The sequence below is a fragment of the Monodelphis domestica genome, chromosome 5, assembly GCF_027887165.1.
Source record: "Monodelphis domestica isolate mMonDom1 chromosome 5, mMonDom1.pri, whole genome shotgun sequence".
NCBI classification, from domain to species: Eukaryota; Metazoa; Chordata; class Mammalia; order Didelphimorphia; family Didelphidae; genus Monodelphis; species Monodelphis domestica.
This window is the reverse complement of record NC_077231.1, coordinates 91,527,426-91,542,487: the sequence shown is the minus strand read 5'-3', so window position 1 is coordinate 91,542,487 and position 15,062 is coordinate 91,527,426. Positions and strand designations below refer to the sequence as shown.

At 43.4% G+C, this 15,062-nt stretch overlaps 1 protein-coding gene across 1 annotated transcript in view; it reads left to right on the top strand.

The window, feature by feature from the left end:
• Positions 1-320: 320 nt before the first annotated feature.
• NT5DC3 (5'-nucleotidase domain containing 3) overlaps positions 321-15,062 on the top strand; it is a 68,021-nt gene continuing 53,279 nt past the window's right edge. The window contains exon 1 of the mRNA XM_007503339.3: positions 321-851. Coding sequence (XP_007503401.1) covers positions 632-851 — 220 coding nt within the window. The 5' untranslated portion in view covers positions 321-631. The remainder of the gene's footprint in view (positions 852-15,062) is intronic.

Genomic DNA, 15,062 nt, shown 5'->3' with positions numbered 1-15,062 from the left:
CCTTAAGCCCAAAGCCTCGAAGCTGCGGGCACAGGGAGGAAGAGAGCTTTGTGAGCCCACCTAGCTGCCAAGGGAGGCTGGGCTCGCCGGAGGGGAGCAGGAAGCAGGTGTTCCTGGCTCCCAGTCAGCTGCAGGCCTCAGGGGCTCGGGGGGCGCTCTTCTCTGCAATCAAGCGGAGTACAGACCAGCCCCAGCTCACGTTTCCAAGTAGGGCCGGGGGTGGGGTGGAGAGGGCCGCGGGCGCTGTCGCTCTCGCTCGGCCAGGCTTGGTATTGGCTCCGGAGGCGCCCGGGCCCCGCCCTCCCCTCACCACCCCCGGGCCACCTTGTACCAATGCCCTGGCGCTCTCCCCAAACCACCTACTCCAGTGCGCCAAGGGAGGGAAGGCTGTCACAGCTACAGCCGCGAGGAAGTGACTTGAGCTGGCCTCCCGGGGGAGCCTCCGAGCTGCGCGGCCCCGGGAACCCCCGCTCGGGAGCGCCCCTCCCCGGCCGGCCGCGGAGCCGCCACGTGCTTGCAGACGCAGCTGCTCCCCGGCGCCCAGGGAGGTGCAGACTCTGGGCGGCCGGCCCTGAGTGGAGCTCGGAGGAGAGGAGGACGGAGCGTGTGCTGGGAAGCCGCGGCCGGCAGCATGGCAGCGGCTGCCGGGCCCTTGTTGGGAGGCCGGGTGGCGGCGGCGGCGGCAGTAAGAGGTCTGCTGGGCTGCTGCCTTCGGGGAGCCCCGGCTCCGGCTCCTGCCGCCGGGACCCTTAGCTGCCGTGTCAAGGGCTTCTGCACGGCGGCCGGAGCTGCCCCGGACATGAAGAGTTACCTGTGGGAGCGCTACAGGGAGGCCAAGAGAAGCACCGAGGGTGAGTGCGGCCATCTCGCCCAGGACAGCGTCTACCCCTCCTGGGTCAGGGTCCCCTAAGGAGGCTGGTTTGGGGAGTTAGGCGAGCAGGCTCCCCCATCTGCCTCCCGGTGCGCGGCGGGGGCGGGGCTGCCGCAGAGCTTGCTTCCCTTTCTGTCGGGCAAACCTTTGTTATGAGCGGCTACATAGTGCCAGACGCCTTTCTTTCCCTCTTCTTCCCGGAGATTGGAGCCTCTGCTCAGCTCGAACCGTATTCGGTCCGAGGCTGGAGGCTTCTCTACGTATTAACTATAGTGGAGGATGAATTCTCCCCTGCGGTGGCCACTTAGCTGGGCTGCGGACTCTCAGTTCCTGGAAAGGAGCAGATGGATGTTGGTATCCAGGTTGACGCCGACAGGATTTGACCTTTAGGGAAGCAGGAGCATCCGCATCCCCCTTAGCTACCCTTTCAGGCCCCTACACTGATTATCATGAAACTTGACTTTCCAGAGTCTGTCATTTCGGTGTTTTCCCGGGGAAAGGGTGCAAATGTGTCTCTAACTTCGAAACGTGGCTTCTTGGCAAAGGGCTCTCCTTCCTCCGACTCCCTCTCTCTGTATCTGTCTCTCCCTTGCCTTCCCTAACTTCCACCAGTCACCTGGTGTTCTAAACAAACAATTACAATTCCCTACTATTCCGAGATCCCGAGTTATAATATAGGTCCAGCAGTGAGAGCTTGTCCCCAGCTGCTCTTTATAGAGTGGGGGACGGTGTTAGCCAAGCCTAGCCTTGTCTCCTACTTGTCTGAAGAGGGCTTTGATTTTTCAAGCATCTGCTGTCCAAATGGTTGGCAATGAGGGTGGGCAGTATGTCTAGTTATGTTTTAACCTCCGTGAAGAGGGACTTTGCTGGGTGTAAGAGAAGCCAGTCTGCTCTGCCACGTTGCTAAGCAGTTGGTGACTTTCCTCCTGCACCTGGTGTCCAAGTGGGCTGTGAGCTCTTTTGTTAACTTGGAATTGTAAAAACACACACAAAAAACCCCACAAAGGCCTTTGTTTCAGCCTTTTTATGGCTGCTGGTCAGTTCGACCCCGGAGGGTCTACAAATCCATCATTCTGGGAGAGAGAAGAATTTTTAAGTTTTCCTTAACCAGAAGTCAGATATGTTCTTCAGTATTGGGATAACTGAAGGGGCGTCATATCTAGAATTAGGGGTCCTACCGGTATCCCAATTGTGTGATGCTGACCAACTCATTCCCTTTCTTTGGGCCTTGGTTTCTTCTCATCTGGTCTGGCAACCTCAGAGTCAAGGACAATGCCAGTAACACTGGGCTAAGAGTTGTAGTCATAAGATATTAGATATAGAGCAGGAGGGACCTGATAAGCCATCTTGTTCAAATTCCTCATTTTATGAGCAAATCAAGGTCCAGTGAGAGGAAATGACTAAAGTCACAAAGGCAGAGTAAGTGCCAGGGCCAGGATTAGAATCCAAGTCTTCAGGCACCTTGCTGCCTTTGTATATTGTGGCTCAAATGGTTCCTTTTAGGCAGAGCAGGTGTTATCCTTTGTTACAGATGAGGTGTCAGATTGGTCCAAAGTCACACATTGGTAGGATTAGAACCTAGATTTCTTGCCTTTTTAATTCCACTTCCCTCTACACTATTGGGAGGATAAATTAGGGGACATGAAGGCAGTGAATATGGGAAATTGAGTTTGAAGCAGTAGATTGTGTTGCTTTCTCTGGATGGCACTTAATCTCTCTGTACCTCAGTTTTCATATCTGTAAAATGAAGGGGTTGGAGTAAATTGGAATTTTTAAACTGGGGTTTGTGAACTTGTTTTTTTTTTTAATTTTATCAGCTATTTTGGTAACTATATTTCAGCATAATTGGTTTCCTTTGAAATCCTTTTTAGTTTAGGCATTTAAAAACATGATTCTGGGAAGGGTCAGTAGACACTCTCAGATTGAGAGCCTGAGGGGGGCAATATACAGAGAAGGTTAAGAACCGGCAAACACCACCCCTAGGCTCTCCAAGCTTTCTTTCAGTTCCAAACCCCATGACCTTAATTCTACTTCTACTGGTGACCTTGGGGGAATCACTTCACTATTTTTATCTGGTGGACTAGATGAACTTTTAGGTTCCTTTCAGTGCTAACATTCTGTAATTTAAGTCATGAATACTTTATCCCATTTCTTGTCACTAAAATGCTGTGTTCATGACAAGAGCTGATAGGGAGCACTTTTAGATTCACAAAGGACTTTTTGAAAACATGGTGTTTGGATCAGTCCAGCTTGAACTTGACTTTAGCTTTGGTTTCTTTCTCCTAATTGGGGCTTGCCTTGCACTGATATTGCTTCTCCCCAAATGGAAAGCTGTTCAGAGACTCCCTCCCCGCCCCTTGCCCTCCTTTTCTTTCTTTCTTTCTTTCTTTCTTTCTTTCTCTCCCTCACTCTACTTCTCTCTCTTCTCCTCTCTCTTCCCTTCCCTCTCTCCTCTTTTTATCTCTCCAAAACTCTTTGCCAGTCCAGAACCTAGTGATCTACAGTATATTTGAGAACCAGGAAGAAAGCAGTAAAGCTTCTCAGGATCCAAAATAGGGACTGCCAAGTCTTTCTATGACATTGGACACATTGGCTTGCTTTTCTGGAAGAGGTCCTCAGGCCCTTTCTTGGCATCTACACTTGCTTTACACCTAAATTCTATTCCTGTCATGTAATATAAAGCAATCATTTTGTTGTTGATGATGTCTGATCTGAATCTTGGTTATGTGGTTTTTTAAAGCCCTTTAAAATGTTTCTAAAAAAGATTAGAAGCATAATTAGAAGTACATGTTTTTTGATATTGGGGAGGCCAAATTCCTTCTAGAAGGAGAAGAGATAGTTGGTAAAATTAGGGGAAGACTCAAAGAACTTGGGCAATGTGGGAGCAAATAGTCATTACACACCTCCAAAGGTCTTGCAGACAGTGAGTGATAGAAGAGTGACTCATCTTAGAGGATTTAGAACTGGAAGGGATATCCTTTAGGGAGATTTTGTCCAACTTTTGACTTTACAGATGGAGAAAAAACTGAATCTCCACGGAGTGACTCTTCCAAGCTCATGGAATTAGTAAGCATTAGAGACTGGATTGAATGAAGACTCTCTGACACCAGACCTTTTTTTTGAGGGGGGGGAAGGCGAAGAGGACAATTTTGAGGATTGATTCTAGTAAAATGTCAGATTCTTGAGGGCTAGGATTGTTTTTTGATGTTTGTATCCTTTATGCCTAGAATAGAGACCTGCACAACAGTTGCATAATCAATGGCTCTTGAATAAATAGTTGAGTTCTCTAATTTATCTGCTATAGATCTTATTTGCATGTTATCTCCCCTTTTAGATTGTAAGCTCCTTGAGGACAGGAAGAGTCATTTATATCTCCAGCACTTAGTACATACAGTTCCTGGCATATGTGGGGGTTTTATATATGTTTAATAGAATATTGACTTGTTGACTGATATAAATTAATTCAACTCAGCAAATACAAATCAGTTCAACAAATGGTTTATCAAAAATCTCTTTGCTAGGTCTTGTGATTGGTGCCTACCTTCTAGGAACTGATATTCAACATTGAGTACATATCCATACAATAGTAAATAAATGCAAACTAGGGGCAGCTAGGTGGCACAGTGGATAGATAGAGTGCCAGATATAAAGTCAGGAAGAACCATCTTCCTGAGTTCAAATGTAGCCTCAGACACTTAGTAGGTCTGTGACCCTGGGCAAGTCACTTAAGCCAGTTTGCCTCAGTTTCCTCATCTGTAGAATGAGCTCAAGGAAATGGCAAACCATTTCAGAATCTTTGCCAAGAAAACCCCAATGGGGTCATGAAGAGTCAGACATGATTGAAAAATGACTGAACTGAAAATGCAAGGTAGTTTCAAAAGAGGAAAGGTGCTAAGGGAGGAGAGGGTGAAATCAGGAAAGGCTTCCTGGAGAAAGTGGAGCCTGATTTGTACTTTGGAAGAAGCTAGGACTTTTCTGAGGTAGAAGAGAGGAAAAGAGTGCATTAGGGGCAGGAGCGATTAGGAGTGCAAATTAATGAACAGCCCAAAGAACTATCTTTCCTACCTCATCACTATTTCCCTTTGATCCTCAGTTCTGTCTCTGCTAGTTGCTAACAAGTTCTTTTGGAAGTCTGTGTTGAAGAGACTTTGACTTGAGGCTGCCCAGTTAGACTCCACATATGACCTGTACCTCGAGACTGGAAGAAAGCTAGCCTCAGTTTTTGCCTCTTTCCCCCTTTTACTTTGGATTTTGGAAATGTGCTGCTTCGTTCATAGTATATTAGGTTTTACCCTCTGAAAGGAACCTTTGTGTCCTTAAGGGGAGTTCTAGCTTAAAGCCAACCACATACATAATGTAGCTGTTGATTTCTCCTACAAGTAAATGAATCAAGGACATTTTTTGGACAGAGATTGCTGAAGCAGAATGGTAGGAATCCTGTATTTAGAGTCAGAGGATCGGAGTTGAATTTTTGGCCTTGCCGCGTATTATCTGACTGACTTTAAGCAATTCGTGGAGTGACTCTGTGCCTCGGTTTCCACATCCATAAAATGGAGCTAAAGGGACTTGCTAGCTTCCCTACACGGGAATCCGATAGGATTTAATAGTAGTTAACATTTATGTAGCACGGTAAGTTTTGCAAAACACTTTGCCTATATTAGCTCTTTTGATTCTCATAACACACCTGTGAGAAAGGTGCCATTTTTTTGGGTCCCATTTTATAGATGAGAAAACTGGGGCTGAGAAGGGTGAGTGTCTTGCTCAGGGGTCACTTGGCAATGTATAATAAAGCCAGTGAGGCAGGATTCAAGCTCAGATCTTCCTACCTCCAAATATAGCTCCCTATCCACAATGCCTTTTATCTGGAAAGTATTTAAGTGACACATTAGATGGTGCCGAGCCAAGGACTTGGAGTCAGGAGGAGCTGCTTTGGAATTTTGCCTCAAGACACTTACTAGCAGTGTGATCTTGGACTAGTCATCTCACTTCTGTCTGCCTTAGTTTCCTTATCTGTAAAATAGGTACAATAATAGCACTTACCTTCTGGGGTGTGATGAGGATCAAATGAGTGAAGTGCTTTACAAAACCTTAAAGCGGTACATAAATACTAGCGTTTATTACAGAAATGAAAGTTGTCTACTAAATTGTGAGCTTTGGTGCTAATTTCCTTTTTTTTTCTTCATCAGCACTTAATACAAATCTTAACATACAACTGCTTAATGTTTGAATTGGAATCTAAGTTTTGAACTGTCAATAATGTTTACTGCTTTTCTTGCATAGTTTGGAAGGTACATTCATTCAATAAATATTAATTAAATGACTGTTGTATTCCTAGATCTGTTCTGTGTACTAGGGGAGAGATAGGACTTAGATAAGAAAGTTCCTGGAGGTCCTGGGTTCAAATATGGCCTCAGAAACTTCCCAGCTGGGTGACCCTGGGCAAGTCACTTGAACCCCATTGCCTAGCCCTTACCACTCTTCTGCCTTGGAGTCAATACACAGTATTGACTCACGGAAGGTAAGGGTTTAAATAAAAAAAAATAAAAAGTTTATTTTACTTATTAGAATATTGAAATCAACCAGCATGAACATTTGAAATGGAAAAAAGAGGACTGTGTGTGCAATTGCGAATCTCTACTATATATGGCTTGGATTTTTTTGAACAAGTAAAATTTAACATGTGTGTTCTAGCAGTTACCCAAATGTATGTGTTTGTTGTCTTCTGAACTTCCTTTAGGTCTTTTCTTTTTAAAATTAAATTCTCTTTTATTCTGATCTTAAAAATAAAAAAAATATCATTTCCATATATATGACACAAAGATGATTGCTTATGAAACCATAAATTTGTATGGCATACTATTTACTTTTTATTATAATTTATTATTGTTACCTATTTTATTATGTTATATATAATAATATTTTTAATGTTTATAATTCAAATATTTATTTATATGTAATTTAAATAAAAATTAATAATGATTTTTTATAGCTATGTATTAAGTTATAATAAATATATTTACCCAAGAAAAACATTTTCACAGTAGTTATGTCCAAAAATCTGTCTCATTCTTTTTTCCTCTTCCTCCCATTCCTCCCTCTTCCCTATAAAGACAAGTAATATGATAGAATTTGGGGGAGGGGCAGCTAGGTGCTCAGTGGATTGAGAAAGCCAGGCCTAGAGATGTGTACTGGGTTCAAATTTGGCCTCAGACACTTCTTAGCTGTGGGACCCTGGGCAAGTCACTTAACATCATTGCCTACCCCTCACTACTCTTCTGCCTTGGAACCAATACACAGTATTGATTCTAAGATAGATGGTAAAAGGTTTAAAAAAATGATATAATTGTACATCTGGTTATAACACATATTTCTCTGTTCATCATATTGTGAAACAAGGCACATATTGCCTACACTAGAGAATAATTCACACAGGAAATAAAGTGAAGGATAGTATGTTTCAGGGGCAGTTGGTTTGCTTAGTGGATGGAGAGCCAGGCCTAGAGATGGGAGGTCCTAGGTTCAAATCTGGCCTCAGACACTTCCCAGTTGTGTGACCCTGGGCAAGTCACTTAACCCCCATTGCCTAGCCCTTACCACTCTTCTGCCTTGGAATCCATACACAGTACTGATTCTAAGATGGAAGGTCAGGGTTAAAAAAAAATAATATGTTTCAATCCATTCTTTCTGTGGAGGAGGATAAAAATGATAACTCTCTCATGCTGCTTTCAAAGCTGCCCTACTTCTCTGTGTCCCACTCTGAACTTTCTTCTGTTCTCTTTAGTGTATTAAAAATGTTTCAATGGTCTTTTATTTTTGTTCAGGGTCACACAAAAAATATGTGTGGCAGGAATTGAACTCAGCTCTTCCTGACTTCAAGTCCAGTGAAGGACAGTGAAATCCATTATAACATCTAGGTTGTGTATTTAAAAAAAAAGTCTCAATGACTTTCATTATTGCTAATCCCCTTTTCTTCTCAATACACCCCACTAAAAACCTGCCCTTTGTACCAAAGAAGCATGCTAAGGCGGAGGAAGTCTACCCACCACCTACATCTAGGGGTGTCTGTCTCATCTTGCCCCTCTATCTGGAGGGGAGTAATAGGATCTCTGGAGACATGGCTGGTCATTTTGAGCAGTTGTTAAGTCTTTGGAAAGTGTTTTTCTTTATGATGTTGTCCTCATATAAACAGGTTTTCTGGTTGTACTTCACTGCATTGGTTTGTACCATCCAGGATTCTCTCTTTCATCATTTCTTACAGAGCACTAATATCCCATTATGTTCACTTCCTACAGTTTGTTCAGCTGGTCCCCACTTATGGGTTGCTGTTGTTAACAGTTCAGTCATTTTTCTGTTGTGTCGGAGTCTTTGTGACCTCATTTTTTTAAAGCAAAGATACTGGAGTAGTCTCTTTCCTTTTCTAGCCCATTTTACAGATGAGGACACTGAGGCAAGCAGGGTTAAGTGACTTGCCCAGGGTCACACAGCTAGTAAATGTCTGAGGCCAGCTTTGAACGTGTCTTCCTGACTCTAACCCTGGCTCTGTCCACTGTTCCACCTTGCTGCCCCCAAAGCTTAGATTTAAGATTCTGGGTCTCGGAATCATCCCCCAAAGATCAGGGAGTTTGTTTTTCTTTTGATGATTCCCTCCTGCTATTATTCACCTTCCTACCTTACTTACTCACCTCTTCCCCTTTCCCTGACTTGTCTCTTTTTCAAAGTCTGATCTATTTCCACCCCCAGCTGGCATGTGGTATATGCATGTGTGTCTGCGTTGGTGCTGACCAGTGAGCTCAGAGAAGAGTTCATTTTATGAGCTCATCAGATGCCCTTCCTCTCTGGTTATGTACTCTCCTCCTCCTCATTCTCTGACATGCCAAGCTCTACCTTCTTCTTCCTCCTTTTCCATCCTCGCTTTTCTTTTCCTTCTCAATATTCAAAGAACAGAACCCAGAGGTCCCCAGTTAACTGTTTATTTGGCTCTCAAAAAATCAGGATATCAAGGTTAGAGACTTGCTTCTTCTCCATTAGAATGCTAGCCTGGCATCATCCTATATCCCCCATCAGTGGCTTATTCTTTCCTTTTTTTACTTACTTATGACTTTACTTTGGAAAACTCCCCCGCCGCAGCTCCAGGCTTTTCATCGGATACACCTGAATGATTTGTGCCCCCCAAAGAACCTTACAGGACTCTACTCGGCATGTCCTTAGCCTTTTAGCTAGGAAGAAGGGGCCAGGCTATGAATGGCTTTAAAAGTGAGTCAGAAGAGTCCATAGTTATTCCTGGACAGAATAAGGAAACACGAAAGTTGGTTGGTTTGGGGAGATTGTGACTTGGTGAGACCAATACTTTAGGAAGATCATTTTGATAGCTAAGTAGAGGGAGGCCTGGATAGGGAGGTGGCTCATTGCATAGAGGGCTGGGTCTGAAGCCATGAAGACTCATCTTCCCGAGTTCAAATCCAGCCTCAGCCACTTACTAGTTGTGTGACCCTGGATGGGCTGTTTGCCTCAGTTTCTTCATCTGTAAAATGAGCTGGAGAAGGAAATGGCAAATCACTCCAGTATCCCTCCACCAAAAAGGGATCACAAAGTGCCAGATAGGAGTCAACACATGTCTGAACAAAGAGGAAGGCTTGATGTAGGGAGAAACTTGATGTTCCAATGAGCTAATATAAAATACTTTGCAAACTTGCAGAAATGCCCTGTAGAAAGGAGCAACCATTACATTTGTTATAGGCTTCTATAACAGCCCACAAATGTCTTCTCACCACCTAATATTCTCTTGTGTACAAAACCTTCCCATTCTTCTGAAGTGGAAGGCTTAATGGGTTTGGTGGGTGTCCTTTCTCTCTCCTGCAGGGTGGAGCCTGGCCCCAGTGCCACAGAAATTAGGAGAGAGTTCAGCCAGGAAGACAAGAGACTTAAAAAATATGCAAGAATTTGCTCTGAGCCCTTAGCAGAGAAACATGAAAAGATACCTGAAGTCCTTATTAAAATTTAGTGAGACATTTGTTTTTACCTCACCTTCATCTCCAAATCTCTCTCTTTCCCTCTCCAGAGAACTCTTTCCTGTAGCAAAGAAAGTGCGTACATGTGCGCATCTGTGAGCAGTGACTTAGTCTGATAGTGTATGCAGTATTCTACTCCCATAATCCCCACCTTCCCCAAGAGGAGATGGGAGGTACATTTTATCTCACCTGTGCGGTCGAGCTTGGTCATTAAAATCACACCATTAAACATGGTATTTATGTGCTCTCATGGTGGGATACCAGAGTATTGATTTGAACTCAGGTCTTCCTGACTCCATGCTGCCCCAACAATGGCAACAACATGGTGGAACACCAGAGTATTGGTAACAGCTCTCTCAAGCATGTAGTGCTTTGGGATGATGAGATATCTTGAGCTGAGAGTGACCATGGAAACCATCTAGTATAAACCCCATTCCTCATTTTACAAATCAGGAAACTGAGGCTTAAAAGGGGGAAAGTGTCTTGGCCTCGTAGCATCATGGTCATACAGGCAGGAAGCGGTGAAGTTAGGATTTGAATTCAGTTCCCCTGATGCTAAATCCAGTGTTCTTTCTACTTATACGATGCTGCCTCTTCCAGGATGGCACAGTGGAGAGAGTGCCTGCTCTGGAGTCAGGAGAACCTGGGTGCAGATGTGATCACAGACACTAGCTAGGTGACTCTGGGAAAATCACTTAATGCTATAGGCCTCAGTTTCCTCATCTGTAAAATAAACTGGAGAAGGAAATGGCAAATCACTCCAGGATCTTTGCCAAGAAAACCCCAAATGGGGTCATGAAGAGTTAGACAAAACTTGAAAATTATTGAAGAACAATAATCCAATTCACTTATTTTACAGATGAAGAAACAGGTCCAGGAACAGACGGTTACAAAAGGACAGTCAATCTATAAACATTTCTTAAGCACCTACTATATGCCAGGCCCTGGGATATGGGGCTGAACTTAGGTTCTTCTCTTTTTTTTTTTATAGAAACCTTTTATTTATTTATTTTTTACCCTGTTCTCCAATGTAGTCAAGCACCCCACGATCTATTTTGCTGTCTTTTAAGAGGGTACGATGCTTCTAAAGGGAGGATACAGCTGGGACTGAAATGAGCCAGTCCCCTCCACCCCCCCAATTCATCTTGGATATATGCCAGTCATATTGGTGACTCAGCCTGGTGACTGGTGCTGAGTGAGTTTCAGGAATGCCTCCTATAGAGGACACCAGGAGACAAATGATTCTTTTGAACCCTCACAATTATAGAATATAATTAGGAAGTGTAGAAGGATCTGTTGCTTTTTCTTAAAAGGTCAAATGGATGCATGAAAATGGAAGAAGCCCTAAGGAGAAGATGAGAACAGAGATATGCAGCTTTCTCTTTCTTTGCCTAGAGATAGCCCTGGTTCAAATCTGGCCTCAGCCACTTCCTAGCTGGGTGACCCTGGGCAAGTCACTTAACCCCCATTGCCTAGTCCTTACTGTTTTTCTGCATTGGAGCCAACATACAGTATTGATTCTAAGAAGGAAGGGAAGGTTTTAAAAAATTTTTAAATTTTTAAAAATTTTAATTTTATTTCATCAATTTAGAGCATTATTCCTTGGTTATAAGAATCATATTCTTTCCCTCGCTCCTCTCCCTCCCATCATTCCCATAGCTGACACGCAATTCCACTGTGTATTACACGTGTCCTGGATCAGAACCTGTTAAGGGAAGGGTTTTAAAAAAAAATCTTTCCTCATCCTTTAGTCCTGTTGTGTTCCTAAGACCCTGCTGACCAGGGTATTATTGGATGTGAAAGAATGAATACAAGATGAAGAGTGAGAAGAAACAGGCTAACAAAGCTTCTTTTGCACCTTTTAAATTTGTCAGCCCATCAGCCAATCAACAAACATTTACTAAATATCATTTAAAAGCACTAGGCTAAAGTACTAAGGTCCTTCAGCTGATCTTGGCTTCAGTTTTCTCATCTGAAGAATGAGAATGTTCTGGGCTTGGCTTCACACAGACTGGTCTGGTAGCTCATGTTTGATAACAGAATGAAATTAAACACTCACAAGTCATCCAGCAGTTGACAAAAGGAGGCTTACTTCACCGTAGTGGGGGGACAAATTGTGTGACTAGATTCCTGTTGAAGGCACCTCACCCTCTCGGTTTCCACAGCTGGTAACCCCCTGCATTGTCCTCAGTTCCTCCTTTGGACTTGCTCCCCATATCTCATCTGTCACCATGACAGTATGGTTTCTACCTCCGTGACATCTCTTGCTTTTCTCCATAAACACAGCTGCCACCCTGGTGAAGGCTTTCATCATCCTGAATCAGGACCATTGACATAATTAGATCTCTCCACTCTAATCCATCTTCCACTAAGCTGCCAAAGTGATCTTCCTAAAATATGGCTGATGATTTCACAGACTCTACTTGGGAAACTTCAGTTTATTCCATTTACATCAAACATAAAATTATCTCTTTGGCTGGGAAAAGCCCCCTCCCTTCTGGGCATGTTGGTGGCACATAATTAGCTCTTGCTACAGGGGAGATTGAGGCTGGAAGATTACTTGAATTTAGGATTTCTTGGGTGGAATAGTCTAGAGGTGACTGGGTAGCCTCATGAAAGTCTTGTACCAATATGGTGAATAGCCCCTAGGAGCAGGGAGATGGCATTACTAAGCAGTGCTACAAAGAGGGGCAAACTGGCCAAGGCAGGGACAGAGCAGCTCAAAGCTTTCATGGTGATTAGCAGTGGGATTGGGCCAACAAGTGGCCAGTGCATCTCCAGTCAGGGTGAAGTAGGGAGAGCCAGTCTTAGTAAATGAATGAATGATTAAATGAATAAAAAAATTTAAAACCTGACCCTCTGCTTCCTTCCTTCCTTCCTTCGTTCCTTCCTTCGTTCCTTCGTTCCTTCCTTCGTTCCTTCCTTCCTTCCTTCGTTCCTTCCTTCCTTCCTTCGTTCCTTCCTTCCTTCCTTCCTTCCTTCGTTCCTTCCTTCCTTCCTTCCTTCCTTCGTTCCTTCCTTCGTTCCTTCGTTCGTTCCTTCCTTCCTTCCTTCCTTCCTTCCTTCCTTCCTTCCTTCCTTCCTTCCTTCCTTCCTTCCTCTCCTTCCCTTCCTCTCCTTCCCTCCCTCTCTCCCTTCCCTCCCTTGTGGTTAAGTAACTGACCCAGGGTCACACAGCTAAGAAATACCTGAGGTCATATTTGAACCCAGTACTTCCCATCTCCAGGTCTGGATCTCTATTCACTGAGCTGTCTCATTGATTTTTCATATATTGTTTATAGGCTTATATGTTTACCTGTTGTCTCCTCCCATTAGAATATAAGTTCTCTGAAGACAGGGATTGTTTTACTTTGGTCTTTGTATCTCTAGTGCTTAGTGTGATATCTGGGAAACAGTAAGTACTTAATAAATGCTTGCTATAGATTGATTTTGTAATAAGTAAATAAACATATGTTTATATATACATACACATCTGTATGTGTATCTGTGTGTCTCTATCTATCTATCTATCTATCTATCTATCTATCTATCTATCTATCTATCTATCTATCTATCTATCTATCTATCATAAGCTCCTTGAGGGCAAGACCTCTTGTTTTTGTCCAGCACTGTGCTTTGCCTCTAGTAGATACTTAAGTATTGTTGAATTGAATATTTTGCACTGCTATTTTTAAGGTGACATAATTCTGGTTTCTCCAGTTTATTTCTTTCCCCTTTCATTTTCAAGGTTTCGTCTTTTATGTTTAATCTGGATTTGCTTCTTGTGTTCTGGTCTCTAATGCCCATTGGAATAGGATCAATTATGAACTCCTCTGAAACCTGACAAGTATCAGAATTCAAGACTTCAGCTATAGGATATTAACTATAAAATTGTAATTCTAGTTGGGAGTTACATAAATATGATAAGCAATATAAACTCTTCAGACGAGTAATTCTAGATGCCTTGGCTTGCTTTCCTTTAGAGAAGGTCAAGGCAAAAATATAGCAAGTGGGGAAGTGAGAATCAGGATTGAAATTTTTTTCTCTCCAGGTCTCTAGACTGAGCAAAATGGATCTCCAGCCCCCTTCCCCCCTAAAAAGGTATTTGTATTTTCATTTTAGATTGTTAGTATAATTGCACTCCAATGACTGTAGCCACAGAAGGCTTAGATGTTTTCATGAAATCAATCAAAAGTAAAGTAGGTGTGCGGTTTTCCTTAATGGACCTCCCTGACCAGCAGGGTCCCACAAGGGAAGGGGCTCACCTTTGTGATGGGACCCGAGGAGAGGTAGGAACCGAGAACCAGGGTGGAAATGAAAGACACCGACAAATCAGTGGTTGGATAGGGCAGGCAACCCCTATGATTTTCCTTAAGGAGGAAAATGAGGATTAATGGAATATGAGGTGGTTGAGGAGATTAAGATAGAGAATGCAGGCCGAGATGGTTACAGCCTCGGGGAAGGAAAGGACTTGGAGGAGAAAGAGAGAGAGAAGCGGTAATCCTATCTAGGTAAAGAACCTTCCTAAAAAGAGAGAAAATTCCAGGGGTTGCCTTGCTTTTATTGATGAGGAGGCAGAGGGATGCCTCTAATCACGTAACAATTACATCACATATCTTAGACAATCATGATTGGGTGGTACAGTGGAGGGAACACCTTTTGGGCGTGTAGGACATAACCATGCTTTCCCGGGGAATTGACTCTGAGCATGTTAATGAGTTTGTCTTAGCCAAGGGCCACATGGCCAGTTCAAGGTTACATTCACAAACCTCATTGGTATAACCTTATGCTTGGACACACAGTAGCCATACAGTCATTTATATTTCATAGATGTGAATATGCTTGGGATGCTACAGTAGGTGTCGATCTTAATGAATTTGAAATAATCATAGGGATTTAGACCACCGGATGAAAGCAGATGATGCTGGGAAGGAAATATTTTGTGATGGGGAAAGAACTGGATACACTGTTGGGTCTAGAGCTCACAATTTTGTTACACAGGTTACATGGGTGGAAAGTAGAAAGGCAATGAAAGTGGAAAGGAAAACCCTGGGGTCCTAAACTCCAGTCCAGTGTTTTTCTTTTCTTATGAAATGGGAAGGAAGGAAACAAGAATTGATTAAACTCATACTATGAACCAGCCACTGGGGTGAGTGCTTTACAAATATCTCATTTAATCCTCCTGACAACCTTGGGAGGGAGGT